Here is a 16,689-nt window from a genome sequence, read left to right as displayed (position 1 = left end):
GCCACACTGTGAGCTATTCTGGGGGCACTCTATGCATGATCCGTTTGTTCCGCTTTATGTTTGCAACCAGCTTATGTCTGGCTTGTCTTGGCAGCTGCGTAATGTCCTTTTCCTTGGCTTTCCAAAAATTGCATACTAATTGGATTTTCCATTCCATTCTGTTTCCTTGCTAAGGACTGGCACAGTCTGGATCCTGGGGTTGTTTTGATGAATTTAACCGAATCGATCTACCAGTTCTCTCAGTTGCAGCCCAGCAAATTTCCATTATTTTGACATGCAAAAAGGAGCATAAGACATCTTTTATTTTTACTGATGGAGATAGAGTGACTATGAACCCTGAATTTGGACTTTTTCTAACCATGGTAAGGAAGCTCTACTGAATTTCTGCCTCTTGTCACAGGTTTCATATATCTCCTTGGTCATATGTCACCTACTTTCCATGAATGAAACTGGGATTGTAACTTTCACTCCTGGTTGAAAGCCTTTGGAGTTAAAGCTCATATTAACAACTCACCAGTTAATCTCTTCAGGGAAAAGGAGAGGGAGATAGGTAAATGAATTCTCTGGTTGTCATTCCAGATTTGTGGTGTGTACATAATGGATCTTTTAATGTCCTACTGATGTATGCTGCTTGCTCCATGATCATATCATTCATCCTAGGGTTTTATTTTGTGTAGAATCCTGGCTATGCTGGGCGGCAGGAACTCCCCGAAAACTTGAAGATTAACTTCCGCTCCGTGGCCATGATGGTCCCTGACCGTCAGATTATCATAAGGGTGAAGTTGGCTAGCTGTGGCTTCATTGACAACATTGTTTTGGCCAGGAAGTTTTTCACACTCTACAAGCTATGTGAAGAGCAGCTTTCTAAGCAGGTGTGACATTCTGAAGTTTTTCTATGTATGCAAGTTTCATTTTCCTATTCAGTGAAATGTTTTCATTTTGAAAAATTGTAGTCTAGGGTTGTTGACAGATACCTTATTGATATAAAGTAGAAAGTTGTACATTATAAAAATAATTTTGTATGCATAGTCTTATTAAGAAGTACATTTGAAGAAATTAATGTTTATGACATAGAAATAAAGTAAGTACTATCTGGACTGATTATAGATATTAATATTTTCTCTTTATCCCACCTATACATTTATCATAATATGTGTTATGTGTTCTTATGGTTTTTAGCAACCTTTCAATCATTTACTCTTTTCACTTTCAAGCTCATTCAAGTATTTGGCCAAGCTTTGCTATTTGTCTGTATTAACTTCTTTGCCAATTTCCTGCACTGTTTGGAGTAGCAGATTCTGACTTCATGGGATTTCAGAGTTAAGAGGCACACAATTAATCATTTATTACTTCTGTATTAGTTATCTATTGCTGTGTCATAATGTCCACAAAATTACTATAGGGAGAACAATATGTATTTACTATCTCACACTTTCTGTGGGTCAGGAGTCCTGGCACAACTTGGTTGGGTCCTCTGTTTAAAGTCAAACAAGGCTGCAGTCAGGTGTTGGCTGGGGCTGTGGTTTCATCTGATGCTTGACTGGGGACAGATCTACTCCCAGACTCACTCATGTTGTTGGCAGAATTCTTTTCCTTGAGGGATTCTTTCTGGCTGTTGGCTGGAGAAGGCCAGTTTCAGTCCCCACAGGCTGTGTGCCGTTCTTTGCTACCTGGGTTTCTTCAACATGGCCATTTGCTTTCTCCAAGTCAGCACGGGAAAGAGGCTCTAGCAAGATGAGTGCTACAATCTTATATTAGTCAGGATTCTTCATAGAAGCAGAACCAATAGGGTATATATGTTTATATATAAAAGATTTATTATAAGGCATTGCCTCACACAGTTATGAAAGCTGGAAAGTCCCATGATATGCTGTCTACAAGAGGTGGCCCAGGAAGGCTGGAGGTATAGTTTGAAGGATTGATGGTGTAGATTCCAATCTCAGTCTGAAGACCAGAAACTAGGAGTTACCGAGGGCAGGAGGTAGATATCCCAGCTTATCAGTCAGGCAGAGAGGACAAAGAGGGTGAATCCAATGGGTTCCTCCAGTCTTCATTGGGTTGGATGGTGCCCGCCTACATTGGGGAGGGCCATCTACTGTACTTAGTCCATAAAGTCAAATGTTAATCTCTTTGAGAAACACCCTCACCAGAAATAATGTTTAATCAGCTCGCTGAGCATTTCATGACCGAGTCAAGCTGACACATAAAATTAGCCATCACAAATCTTATGTAATGTGACCACATAATCATGTACATGTAACCGTATGCAACCTGTCACCTTTGCTGTTTTCTGTTGGTTAGAAGCAAATCACAGGTCCTGCCTACGCTCAAGGGGTAAGATCACATAAGGGTACAAAGACCAGGAGGCAGGGATCATATCATAAATTTCTAGAATATATAAGTAAAAATTACTAAAAGCATATGCTGAATAATTATATATTGTAATAAGCATAAAAATAAACTGAATAACACCCCTAACATAGTATAACTCTTTGATTCCTCTCCTCACTCTGGCCTCTATTCCAAACTTTTTTGAATTTACTTGTTATTACTTACAATTTATATTCTCACTCAAAAGTTCTTTCCTTACGAGTGTTCAAGCACAGACAGAGCCTTTTGACCCTGGCTATTGAGCTTTCCTGGTTAGACTGACCCTATTTTTGCCACCACCATTCTTGGTTTCTTCTGTTTATTACAGACTTCACTCACTCATTCTTATCTTTTCTGTGTAAAAGAAATATTTTTTACCATGTAGAGAAATTTCCACATCACTGACTCCTGCTCTCTTCTTCTCAGTACTTCAATCTTTCTGCACTCCTGTAGCCCTTACTCCATTATTTATTTATCTTCCAAATGATTAGTACTAAATGATGCACACTGCTCCCAGGTACCTTAGAAGATACTTGTTTTGGTTTTGTGTTTTGTTTTCCTATAGGTATTTTTTTTGTGTGTGTGGTAAAAAACATGAAACATTAAACTTACCAACTTAACCATTTTATTTTTTACTATTGTTAATGGCAGAGTATATATCTATCTATATCTCTCTCTCTCTCTCTCTCTCTCTATATATATATATATATATATACATATAATTTATCTTTATTGTTAAAAGTATTACAGATGCCCCCCCAATTGACCCCCTCTTCCCTGCTCGCCTCTCCTACCCCCTCCCCAGGCCTTCACAACACTATTGTCTGTGACCATGAGTTATGCATATATGCATATAAGTTCTCTGTTTAATCTTTTCCCTTTCCCCCCATTCTCTCTATTCCATGCTTCCATGACTCTGGATTTATTTTGTTTGTCAGTTTATTTTGTCCATTAGATTCCACATATAAGTGAGATCATGTGATATCTTAACCATTTTAAGTGTACAGTTTAGTAGTGTTATGTATATGCACAAAGCTGTGAAGCAGATTTCCAGAGATTTTTCATCTTGCAAAACTGAAACAGCTCTTTTTTTTTATTGCTTAAAGTATTACAAAGGGTATTACATATGTCTCCTTTCCCCCCCTCCCCCGCCCTTGACAATCCCCTGGCCTCCTCTACCCCCCAGTGTCTTTTTTTTTTTTTAAATATATTTTATTGATTTTTACAGAGAGGAAGGAAGAGAGATAGAGAGTTAGAAACATCGATGAGAGAGACATCGATCAGCTGCCTCCTGCACATCTCCCACTGGGGATGTGCCTGCAACCCAGGTACATGCCCTTGACTGGAATCGAACCTGGGACCTTTCAGTCCGCAGTCCGACGCTCTATCCACTGAGCCAAACCGGTTTCGGCATCCCCCCAGTGTCTTATGTCCATTGGTTATGCTTATATGCATGCATATAAGTCCTTTGGTTGATCTCTTACCCTCCTTCTGCCCCCCTCCCCTCCCCGGCCTTCCCGCTGCAGTTTGACAGTCTGTTTGAGGCAGCTCTGCCTCTGTATCTATTTTTGTTCCTAAGTTTATAATGGTCTCTATTATCCATGAATGAGTGAGATCATGTGGTATTTTTCCTTCATTGACTGGCTTATTTCACTTAGCATAATGCTCTCCATTTCCATCCATGCCGTTGCAAATGGTAAGAGTTCCTTCTTTTTTACAGCAGCATAGTATTCCATCGTGTAGATGTACCACAGTTTTCTAATCCATTCATCTACTGATGGGCACTTAGGCTGTTTCCAGATCTTAGCTATGGTGAATTGTGCTGCTATGAACATAGGGGTGCATATATCCTTTCTCATTGGTGTGAAACAGCTCCTTAAACAGCTCCTCTCTTTCCCTTGTCCCAGCCTCTAGTAACCACCATTCTACTTTCTGTTTGTGTGCATTTGACTACTTTAGATACCTCATATAAGTGAAACCAAACAGTTTCTGTCTTTTGGTGTCTGGTTTATTTTACTGAGCATAATGTCCTCAAGGCTCATCCATGTGTAGCATGTGGCAGGATTTGCTTCCTCTTTTATGGTGTATGTATATACCACATGTTCTTTATCCACTCATCACTTCATAGGTATTTGGGTTGCTTCTACCTCTTGGGTACTGTGAATAGTGTTGCTATGAACATGGGTGTACACATAGTTCTTTGAGATCTTGCTTTCAATTCTTTGGATATATACCCAGAATGGGATTACTGAATAATATGATAGTTCTACTTTTAATTTTTTGCCATAGTATCCATAGTGATTAAAAATTAGTTTTTTACTAGAGGCCTGGTGCATGAAAATTTGTGCACTGGAGGGGGGGGTCCCTCAGCCTGGCCTGCCCCCTCTCACAGTCCGGGAACCCTCAGGGGATGTCCTACTGATGGCTTAGGCCTGCTCCCCGGAGGGAGCTGCACTCAGGCTTCCCTCTGCAGGAGGCGACTGGGCTGATCAGGTGAAGGTGCCACCCCCATCACCCCTCCGCTGCTGCCCTCGGCCCTTGCAGCTGCAGCGGCTTTGTCTGGAAGGACGTCCGGAAGGATGTTCTGCTTTCTGGTCTAATTAGCATAGTATGCTTTTATTATTATAGATATGTACTAAAATTTGGCATGATTGAGTTTTTAAAATATATATTAAGGCAAAAATAAAGCTGGGGACTTAGCTTCTGATTTGTTCTTATTCTTCTCCCCTGTAGGTAATCCTGGAATGTAGCTACTCTACTTTCTTCTTAATACCCCTGTCAGTTTACTTATCAGTGCATATGATGGTCATAACTGAGGTCTCAGTTTAATTCTGGTCCAGGATTTTAGCTTTAGAGATATGAGGACATATTCTTATGGATGACTGATTAAGAAGAAGCTCAAGGGGATGTGTGTACTCTAAGAAGAAATTTATGCCTCTCTCCCTGTCAAGATATAGCTATTAATTTTGATCTACGGGCTTAAATTAATGATGGTACAGGAAAGGACTTTTGGGTATTCCCTATTTGGTAAAAAATATCTTGATAAAAATGTATTGCTCCACTAACTGTACATGTTCTCTAAAGGCACATCAGCATTTTATTCGTTATGTGGTCAGATTGGTATAGCTTCCGTGTGTAAGTTCATATTGAAAATAAGCCTGGCATACCTTACAATTTTCAGGTACATTATGATTTTGGTTTGCGCAACATTCTGTCAGTCCTGCGAACATTGGGAGCAGCAAAAAGAGCCAACCCCACAGATACAGAGTCCACGATCGTCATGCGCGTCCTACGAGACATGAATCTTTCCAAACTGGTACGATTCACAGATGGAAAGTTCTGCTCACTTAAATATCAGTTCAACTAACTAAGCACAAATGAGATGTAGAAATATTTATTTAATATGCTCAATTTAAAATGCCTAATTATCAGATAAAGTGCTGGAGAACACAACTTCGAATTACACTTTTCAGTTCTTTTTGTACTAACTCATGTCTAATCTAACATATACCTATTCCAATAGAATGTAAATGTATTAAAAAAAACCCCCACAGGTTATATTTTCAAAAACTTTGAGTCATTTTGTGTTTTAGAGCTAACATCTCACTTTCCTTAAAGTCTGTAGAGCCTGGCAGAAAATTGTATGTAAATTTTACAAGTGTGTAATAATTTTGTACATTTCATTTTGTGGTAAAGACTGATATTCAGTTTTCCAGTATCAGTGGATCTATGTACAGGTGACAGAATGATATTTTTTATTTCAAAATAAAAGTATAAACCAAATTCTAATTCATGAATTTGCTACTATCTCTCATTAAAATTCTTTTTAATTTAAGTTAGAAATTTTAGACTATGTAGCAATGCCCCAAGCTGATTATTTCATAGGAAAGTTGTCATGTAGACAATATTTAATTTCCTTCTATTTTCTTCCATTTTTACTCTTCTTTCTCCTTTTCCTCTCCTTCCTTTTCTAAAAATAATTTTTAATTTATGGGAAACACCTCTTAACTTCAAAGAAGGTGGTATTTATTTATTAATGGCTATGATGAAATGATCTGGGCGGGGTCAGGCACCGTCAGTGTACCTGGTCATTGCTGTGATTATGCCAAAATCATGGGTCTGATTTCCCTTTCTTTTCTTTTTGAGATCGATGAGGATGAACCCTTATTTTTGAGTTTGATTGAAGATCTCTTCCCAAATATTCTTCTGGACAAGGCAGGCTACCCTGAACTGGAGGCGGCAATTGATAGACAGGTAATACATTTCACAGGGCATCAAGTACCCAGTCTGTCTCACCTGGATTTCAGGGAATCAGGTGGAGCTAGTGCGGCCCAAATCTGTGGGTTCCAAGAACAACACCCGGGGCTGTGACTGCTGTTTTTGTGAGTGTATGTGATCAGAGTATATATATATATATATTTTTTCATATATATATTTTTATTTTGATTGATTTTATTTTATTTTATTTTTTTATTTTTATTTTTTTAATATTTTAATAATTTTTATTTCTTAAAGTATTACAAAGAGTATTACATATGTCTCCTTTTTCCCCCCCCTTGACATTCCCCTGGCCCCTACCCCCCGCCCCCCCCCCGCCCCGTGTCTTGTGTCCATTGGTTAATCTTATATGCATGCATATAAGTCCTTCAGTTGGTCTCTTAATCCCCCCCCCCCCCCCGAACCCTCCCCAGGCTTCCCACTGTAGTTTAACATTCTGTTCAATGTTGCTCTGCTTCTGTATCTACCCCTGTTCATCAGTCCATACTGGTCCCCTTTATTTGTCCCAACCTCACTGGAGTAGTCTCAACCTCACCAGGGCCGTCTGAGCCTCACCAGGGCCGTTTCAACCTCACCGGGGCCGTCCCTACCTCACGGGGGCCGTTTCAACCTCACCGGGGTCGTCCCTACCACACCGGGGCCGTTTCAACCTGACCGGGGTTGTCCCTACCACACCGGGGCCCTTTCGACCTGACCGGGGTTGTCCCTACCAGACCGGGGTCGTCCCTACCTCACGGGGGCTGTTTCAACCTCACCGGGGTCGTTCCTACCTCACAGGGGCCGTTTCAACCTCACCGGGGCCGTCCCGACCTCACCAGGGCCGTTTCAACCTCACCGGGGTTGTCCCTACCACACCGGGGCCGTTTCGACCTGACCGGGGTCGTCCCTACCTCACGGGGGCCGTTTCAACCTGACCGAGGTTGTCCCTACCACACCGGGGCCGTTTCGACCTGACCAGGGTCGTCCCTACCTCACGGGGGCCGTTTCAACCTCACCGGGGTTGTCCCTACCACACTGGGGCCGATTCAACCTGACCGGGGTTGTCCCTACCACACCGGGGCCGTTTCGACCTGACTGGGGTCGTCCCTACCTCACGGGGGCCATTTCAACCTCACCGGGGTCATCCCTACCTCACGGGGGCCGTTTTAACCTCACCGGGGTCGTCCCTACCACACCGGGGCCGTTTCAACCTGACCGGGGTTGTCCCTACCACACCGGGGCCGTTTCAACCTGACCGGGGTTGTCCCTACCACACCGGGGCCGTTTCGACCTGACCGGGGTCGTCCCTACCACACCGGGGCCGTTTCAACCTCACCGGGGCCATCCCGATCTCACCGGGGCCATCCCAGCCTTACCGGGGAAACAGGAAGTTTGGCCCTCTGTCCCCTGCCGGCGGCTCCCCACCAGACAAAATCTCCAGGCGTTCTTGGTGGTTGAACATCCAGCACTCCTGCCCTCCACCAAGTGCACAGACTGCCTGTCTGCTGTCCCCCAGCGCCCCACAAGAGACTGGGACCAGTGGGCATGTTTGTGCGCTTGCTGGTACAGCAGTTCCACAGTGCTGGCCCAGTCAGGCCCAGACCTGGCCGGCCCCGGACCCGACTCTGCCTCCCCGATTGCGTCCCTCCCAGATGCAAGGAGCTGAAATCTGCAGCCTGCTGGGATGGGCTCTGTACTTGGTGCCTCTGCACATCCTACTCAGTCTCAATGCGCTTCTTTCTATGCGAGGAGTTGAAATCTGCAGTTTGTTGGGTTGGGCTCTGTACTTGGTGTCACATCCTACTCAGTCTCAATGTTCTTTCTCTCCTTCCAGTTGTAGAGCTTCCACTGGGCCAACTTTCCCATGGTTCTGTATGATAGGTGTTTGTCTGATATTTGGTAGTTTCGATGTTGTTGTGTGAGGTAGCACACACAGGTCTCTTCCTTATGCCGCCATCCTGGTTCTCCTGGGTCTGCTTCTTGAGTGTGTCTCCCATGGCTGCGAGCAGTTGAAGTCTGCAATTTGTTGGGATAGGCTGCAAAAGCGCAGGTGGGTCTTTTTGTGCACCTGGCACAGCTTGGATGGGGATGTAAATTGATTAGGGCTGAGAGTCAGGGAGTCGCCATGGCGGAGCAAATAGCACTGGCTGAGTCTCCGCGGCCCCTTGACTCTCTGCCAGGGCTTTGTGTCCCCCAGTGCCGGCGAGCAGCTGTGCAACAGAGTCTCCCTCGCTTTCTGATGGCTGCAAGGCCGTGCTGCCTCTCCCTGTAGGGTCTGGTGCCTCATGATCCCGCCTGAACCAGCTCAGTGGATTTGAAAGTTTGCAGAAGCAAAGGCGTTTCTACTTGTGAGTCTGGCACAGTCCAGATGGGAATGTAAATTGCATAGGGCGGGGTCACAGGGAGTCGCCGGGGCGGAGACTCAGCGGCCCCTTGCCTATCCAGGACACCAGGACTTTGAGTCCCCCAGTGCCGGCGAGCAGCCGAGCGCCAGAACCTCCCTCGCTTTCTGACCGCTGGAAGGCCGTGCTGTCTCTCGCCTTGGGGCCTGGGGCCTCAGAGACCCACCCGAACCAGCTCAGTGGATTTGAGAGTTTGTAAAAGCACCGTCATTCCCTCTTGTGCCTCTGGCACAGCCCTGAGGGTAGGGCGGGGTCACAGGGAGTCGCCAGCGTGGAGGAAATAGCGATGGCGGCGTCTCCGCGCCCCTCGCCTCCCCAGGACACCAGGACTTCTTGTCCCTCAGTGCCGGCGAGCAGCCGCGTGTCAGAGCTTCCCTCGCTCTCTGACCACTGCAAGGCCGTGGCCGCCTCTCCCTGTGGGATCTGGGGCCTCAGAGACCCGCCCCGAGCAAGCCCAGAGGATTCGAGGGTTCGTAAAAAACCGAGAATCCATTTGCAGCCCGCGTGGCGTGTGACTGCGTACCTCTGGTTTTGGTGCCTCCGTAGCTCCCACTCAGTCTCACTGCGCTTCTTTCTTTTCTTCCAGTTGTAGATCTCCCACTGGGCCAACTTCCCCATGGTGCTGAGTGGCAGTTGTTTACTTCATAGTTGATAGTTTCAATGATGCTGTGAGAGAGCAGCACACACAGGTCCACTCCCTACGCCGCCATCTTGGTTCTCTCGATCAGAGTATATTTTAATATTTATTGCTAATGACTATAGTAACGTATAGAATAAATACATTCAATTTCAATAAAAATTGCTGTGTAATTTGCACAATAGCGATTTCTGCTATTCATGTACAAGGATTACTTGATTATATTTTCAGGGAATAGAGTAAAACAAACCTCAGAATGTGTAAATTCTATTTGTTGGCCTAAGACCTGGTTGGATGTGATGACAGTGTTAAGAGAGGCTGTTGCACCCCAGGATAGAGCTCTTCCTGCCGTTGCACAACCACACGTCCAGTGGCCACGTGCTAGCGGCCCTGGTACTGATGGAAACCAGATTCCAAAATGAGAAGCGATGGGCCAGCAGGGGCGGGCAGGGCTGGCTGATGCCTGCCCGTGCCGGTGTGGCTCTGTCGGTGTCATGTGCAGTGATCTCATGTGGCCTCGCAGATATCATCTTTCCCTCCCACAATCACTTGTGACTCCTTCCTGGGCTCTGGGGGAGTCTGCTGCGTATCTATACCATTAGGTGTCTAGATTTCCCATGACACTTGTACAGCTTTAACTTTTTATGGTCTCCTAAGAATGGAAATGAATTATGTAAACCTTGTGCCTCAATTTCCTTTCCTAGGAAGAAGAGCTGGGGGAAAAATTTCATAGAAATGGTGATTAGCTCATATTTATAAGACACATTTAAATTCCTTGAAGGTATTTGTAATAAAAGTGAAATATGGTAGCATTAAATAGATATTTTGCTTTAAAAATCAATATATAAAAGTTTTAATCTTTTTTTTTATCAGGTAAGAATGAAATTCGTTTTGCAAATGGTTTCTTTATCAAATGGCCTAACTTATTGTAGCATTACCTAAAAAGCTAAGTATAAAGTAATTTGTAAGGTGAGTTGCATTAGTACTTTGTAGCATGCGAAAAATCTGGAGTATATACATAGTGTAAAGTGACACATGATGATTAATCAAAACTATTTAAGTAAAAATAAAAGTATTATTTATAGTGCATTTAAGCATAGGATTCTAGTTAAAAGCATGGGCTGTGAAGCTCAAATCCCCACCTCATAACTTTACAAATATTAATCTTGGTCAAGTTACTTCATCGCTTTGTGCCTCAGTTTCCTTATCTGTAAAATGAAGATATCCATAGTACCAATCTCATATTATTGTTATGAAGATTAAACTTAGGATAGTTTGGCCCAGAGTAACTTTCATACATGTTTTTGATAGATAAAAACTACCCAGTGGACTTACAAAGAGCTTGGCGTTTATATGGAATTTAAGTCAGCCCGGTGTGCTAGAAATGTTTCCAGTAATTAAATGTTATATTTTAAATTAAACACTTAAAATACATTTCATACTTGAGTCTTTATTCTTTAGTTGCTCTTAAGATGTACATTTAATAAAATGTTAATATAAATGCATCCAATTCCCAAAGACAAATGCAGATGTTTCTTATTAGCTTGCTATAACATTTGATTATATTCAGCCTGCTTTTTGTTGTGTACATATATTCTTTTATGCAATATATATTTTTATTGTGATAAAATACGTAATATAAAATTTACCATTTTCGCCATTTTAAGTGGACAGTTTAATGGTATTAAGTACAGTCTCATTATTGTGTAAACATCACCACCATCCATCTCCAGACCTTTTTTCATTTTCTAGAATGAAACTCCATACTTACTAAACAGTAGCTCCCCATTCCTCCCCCCCCCCCCCCCACACTCCATGTTCTGTGCTTATTTCGAGCACATTGGTAAGCCCGGCTTGCTGTTGATGTGGCTCACTGTAGGGTTTTTGTTATGTTTTCAGGTGGAAGAAGCTGGTTTAATCAGCCATCCTCCTTGGAAACTGAAAGTCATCCAGCTGTTTGAAACACAGAGAGTGCGGCATGGAATGATGACCCTGGGGCCTAGTGGAGCAGGGAAAACCACCTGCATCCACACCTTGATGAAAGCCATGACAGGTACGGGGCAGCCAAGCTGCGTTGCTCTGGGTGACACATTTAAATAGTTGTGGCACAGTTGAATGCCCCAAGAGGAAACAAAGGTAGATACATGAATATATTTTTATAGGAGACAATGCTGCTTTACTGACAATTGGGTACATTTGAGCGAGAACATATTACATTAATGGACTACCGGGGGAAAACATTTCTTTCCATCTTTACTGAGATATAATTGACACATACCATTGTGTAAGCTTAAGGTGTACAAAATGTTGATTTGATTCATTTATAAATTGCAAAATGATTATTAACACCATAGTATTAGCTAACAGCTCCATCACATACATAGCTACAATTCCTTTTTTTGTGGTGAGAACATTTAAGATCTACTCTCTTAGCAACATTCAAGTATATGATGCAATATTATTAGCTGTAATCACATGCTATACATCAGATTCCCAAATTTGTTAATCTAATAACTGGAAGTTTGTATCTTTGACTAATGTCTCCCCACTTCCACCCCCCGCCCCCAACTCCTAGGAATCACCACTCTGTGTTTCTGTGAGTTTGGCTTTTTTAGGTTCCACATGCAGTAAGTCCTCTCTTGGAAACTGACTTTAAGCAGAATGACATATAATGAAAACAATTTACCATAGGCTAATTGATCCAAGCAAGACTTAAATTCCCATGGCATATGTTAACTATACATATAAACTAATTTTCCACCTGGAAGCAGATATTTTTCTGGGGAAGTTAAACAAATGCACTTAATTTCCAGATATCCCTAAGCCTCACATTGAAGTCCCTAGCCTGAGGTCACCTGGGGATAATGGTCATTGCCATGTTCACGATTATTCTTGTATTCTCTGGTTCTGATTGGACATTGATGACTCTCTTCCTAAGAGTATCAGAAGCCCTTAGCTGTGCCAGAGTTGAATTCCAAAATTTCACAGAACTTTTGTTGTGGGAATCCATCATACCAGGTCCCACAGGGAAAGGTGCTGGTTGGAACCCCAGTGCGGTGATACTGAGTTGCTGGTTGCTGGGAATTGCCTGTATTTATTCTAGGGTCTTGCACACATTAGATTTAGTCTTAGTTTTCTCAGCTGTGGGATGAAGTGAATTCTGTGCATCAAAGTTCTATCTATTGGGTTTTCACATGGACACAGGACTATGCTTTCAGCTAGCACCTAACTCCACCAAAACGGAGCTCACACCTGCGGAGCTCACGTGGTTTTCAGTGTGCGGTTAATAGTTGGGATTTTTACATAGCTTTAAAATGATGTGTTCTCCCTTTCAAATTATGCTTAATACATTTGTTGTTGTTATAAAACCGCCTTCTGTTAACTACAGGTGCACCTGGTACAAGGACATGAACAAAGTGAGCACTAAATATTAAACTGTGCAGAAACATTAGGTATAATGTGTTTGGATAATTTGTATGGCATCACTGATGTTGGAAAAGCTCTTTGCAAAGTTGAATTGATCATTAGACTATTTGCTATTTATTAGCTTGTGCTTGGTTTTAGTATTTCCTGTTTATTATCCTGTTCTTAGTTTTAATAGGTAGGCAAACGTTTGTTATCTTAAGTACAACATTGTTTCTTGCTGAAAACTTTAATTATCCAGAAGATTGAGAAGATAATTGGGCTGACCTTCTACTGAAGAAGTATAAGACCCATGAATGTTATTTGTTCCCTTATTCCGCATTATTTTTTCATTAAAAAATACTAGGAGGTTTTGCTAGGTTCTGCACTAGAAATGGGAGAACAGGTATGAAAAAAAAATCGACATGTCTTCAAGGAGCTTACAGTGTAACGAGTTACAGACACAGGCACAGATTCTTAAAAGTCAACTTGGCATCACTGTGAGGAAAATTTGGATAATTACTTTGTGAGCAGAGGTGAAGGACAGCAGAATCTTTTCCAAGGAATTATGGGAGGGCCTACCGAGCAGGTGCTACTGCATCTGAGGTTGGAAGGCTGGGTAGCAGGTGGATAAGAGGCATCCTTAGCGCAAGGAAGACTCTGCAGGAAGAAGGGACTGGGGACTGCAGGATATACCCAAGGAAGTCCATTGACATGAAGAGAATGCAATTGCGTGTGGGTGGAAGTGGGGGAGATGAGGAGGTATAGCAGATGCTATTGGTGCCCAATGCTATCCCTTTGGCCTGCTATAGATGTGGCCGTGGGACAGTTTCTCCCCTCAACATCAGAGGTTTCTCCCAGTTTTTCAGCTTTATGACTTTCCTTGAAGCTATGGACCTGGCTCAGCCTGGAAATAGGGGTCGGGTGAGAATTAATGTATGAGGCAGCTATACCCTCAACCAATGGGGGAGAACAGTTGATGGCAGACGTTCCACCCTGTGCCTTTTAGAGGGACATTGTTTCTGTGACCAGCTCAGCAATGTACCCTTCTCCCTTTCCAATTATGCTTAATACGTTGATACCTCTCCTTTCCCATCTCATTCTCTTTCCCCTGACTACCCACCAACTCTCAGCACACATGTTCTTATCCCTGGCTTTGCTTCCAGGGGATTTCAAATTAGGACTGTAGATGTGGCATGAGGAGTTTTGTAAGTCATACTCAATATTTAGGTTTTATGCTGTAGGTTATGGGAAGCCATTGAGCTGGGGAGTGGTGTGGTCAACCCTGTGTGTAGAAGATTATCTGCTGGCCGAGTAGGGAGTAAACTGAGGAACAGGCAGCTGGTCTGGTGCCCATAAGAAGGTGACAGCAAGAAAAGGGTGCCTAGTCTATGGCAGAGGCCATGAAAGTGGAGTGATCAGGACACTCAAGAAATGCCTAAGGGGAGAATTGCAGTGGTTCTCAACCTTCCTAATGCCTCGACCCTTTAATATAGTTCCTCATGTTGTGGTGACCCCCAACCATAAAATTATTTTCGTTGCTACTTCATAACTGTAATTTTTCTACTGCTATGAGTCGTAATGTAAATATCTGATATGGAGGATGTATTTTCAGGGGTCGCGACCCACAGGTTGAGAACCGCTGATTTAGAGGAATACTTTAACCAACATTTTGAAAGTTAAACATTTTTTTCCCTTAATGCTTTTTCTTAGTGCTTTCATAAAAAAATATTATGATACTCTAAATGAAAATGATATAATTCTACCTTAATGAAGTAATTTTTGATAGTTTATGGTGTACTAGATTACATCTTATATATGACATATTACCTAAAAGTGGTTTCTGTATGTACATTACCAGCTTTCATTTGCTGGGATGTGGTCTTGCTCATTTGGGGGGGAAAAAAGAAAAAGCTAAACTAATACGTTGCAGGAATCAAAAACTTTCTTTTGTGGCCAACCTCAAAAAGGATATTTGAATCTTTCAAACCCTAAAACTACTCTTAAATATGCTGGATTCTATATGTAAGGGACTGTGGTTGATAAGCAGAAAAGTGACAAAGTTTAAAGTATAAAACCATAAAAGTAGATACTAAAATATTGCACACTGTGTGGAAGGTTGACACAGGCACACATACGGTACACATATGTGCACATTTAAAAGGGTATTACATTAAAACCTACTTAGAAAATTAGACCAGAGCTCTCTTTTTTCAAAATCACAAAAATAATCAGGTAATTATTTGCAGTATTTTATGTTGCTGAAGTTCAACTTAGTCACAATTCAGCTTTTGCAATAAATGATATCCATAAGACTAACAACACTTTTTCTTTATAATCTAATCACACTTTACAAAAGGCCAGCAAACTCTTGACAAGAGAAACTATCAAAAATTACTTCATTAAGGTAGAATTATATCATTTTCATTTAGAGTATCATAATATTTTTTTTATGAAAGCACTAAGAAAAAGCATTAAGGGAAAAAAATGTTTAACTTTCAATACACCATAAACCAAAAGGTTTTTGAGCTGTGAAATTTGAAGAATTTCCAGATTACATTAATTTCTTCATCAATCCCAACATGGTGTCCTCTTTCTCCTCTTATGTAATATGCAGTTTTCTTTTACAGAAGGCAAAAACAAATGCAATTTAATCAATAAAATATGAGGCTAATTATGACAACTTGGAAATGCAGTTAAGACATGTTTTCAATGCAATTTTGGATTTTCATATTTTGAACACCTGCTGACTCTACACTGCAAATTAGTGCAATGTTGCATAATGACGGTTCACTGTACACCTGAGTTGTGTAAAATGTGGATTTACTTGGTCTAGATTGTGGAAAACCACACCGGGAAATGAGGATGAACCCCAAAGCGATTACGGCCCCACAGATGTTTGGTCGGCTCGACGTGGCCACGAACGACTGGACTGATGGGATATTTTCTACTCTTTGGAGGAAAACATTGAGAGCTAAGAAAGGTAGAAGATGAATTATAATACTATTTGTTGACATGTACTTCTAAGTAAAGTCCTTGGTGGCCCTTTAAAATTAGTAGAAAAACTGTGTTCTCCATATAATATCTTAGTCAAGGCTAAGAAGTCATAAATCTGTGTAATATCTGTGAATGTTGAAATACTATTGGTTAGTGTATTTAAAACCTCTTTCATTCCTTCTCCCCCTTATTTTTTGGTTAAGAAGGGAATTATTTTCTTTTTGAAAAAAATGTTCCTGTATTCCTCTGATATCTTAGAATAAAAAAAGATAGAAAAAGTTGTTAAGGAAAATTGATAGTATTTAATAAAGTGATTTTACCATAACTATTTTCACTGAGTATTTTAAAAATGTTGTTCTTAGTTAAGTACAGCCTATTAACAAAAACTGAATTCTCCAATAAAATCACTGGAGGAAGTGGGCTTCTTTGGAGAGAAAATTGTGTATATACAAAATGAAGTCTATACTGAATTAATAAATTATTCAGATTATATATATATAAGTATAATATGTTTTTATTGATTTTAGAGAGAGAGGAAGGGAGAGGAAGAGATAGAAACATCCATCGATTGGCTGCCTCCTGCACCCCCCCTCCTGGGGATTGAGTCTGAAAGCCAGGCATGTG

The 16,689-nt window shown here is 41.7% G+C and overlaps 1 protein-coding gene across 1 annotated transcript in view; it reads left to right on the top strand.

The window, feature by feature from the left end:
• The window catches only part of DNAH5 (dynein axonemal heavy chain 5), a 183,356-nt gene that overhangs the window by 83,222 nt on the left and 83,445 nt on the right, over window positions 1-16,689 (top strand). The window contains exons 37-42 of the mRNA XM_070411907.1: window positions 175-362; window positions 678-872; window positions 5,552-5,686; window positions 6,517-6,624; window positions 11,566-11,719; window positions 15,905-16,051. Coding sequence (XP_070268008.1) covers window positions 175-362; window positions 678-872; window positions 5,552-5,686; window positions 6,517-6,624; window positions 11,566-11,719; window positions 15,905-16,051 — 927 coding nt within the window. The remainder of the gene's footprint in view (window positions 1-174; window positions 363-677; window positions 873-5,551; window positions 5,687-6,516; window positions 6,625-11,565; window positions 11,720-15,904; window positions 16,052-16,689) is intronic.

This window comes from Myotis yumanensis, unplaced genomic scaffold (genome assembly GCF_028538775.1).
Source record: "Myotis yumanensis isolate MYYU_CA2020_CCGP unplaced genomic scaffold, mMyoYum1.0.hap1 SCAF_4, whole genome shotgun sequence".
NCBI classification, from domain to species: domain Eukaryota; kingdom Metazoa; phylum Chordata; class Mammalia; order Chiroptera; family Vespertilionidae; genus Myotis; species Myotis yumanensis.
This window is presented reverse-complemented; position numbering and strand designations above follow the sequence as displayed.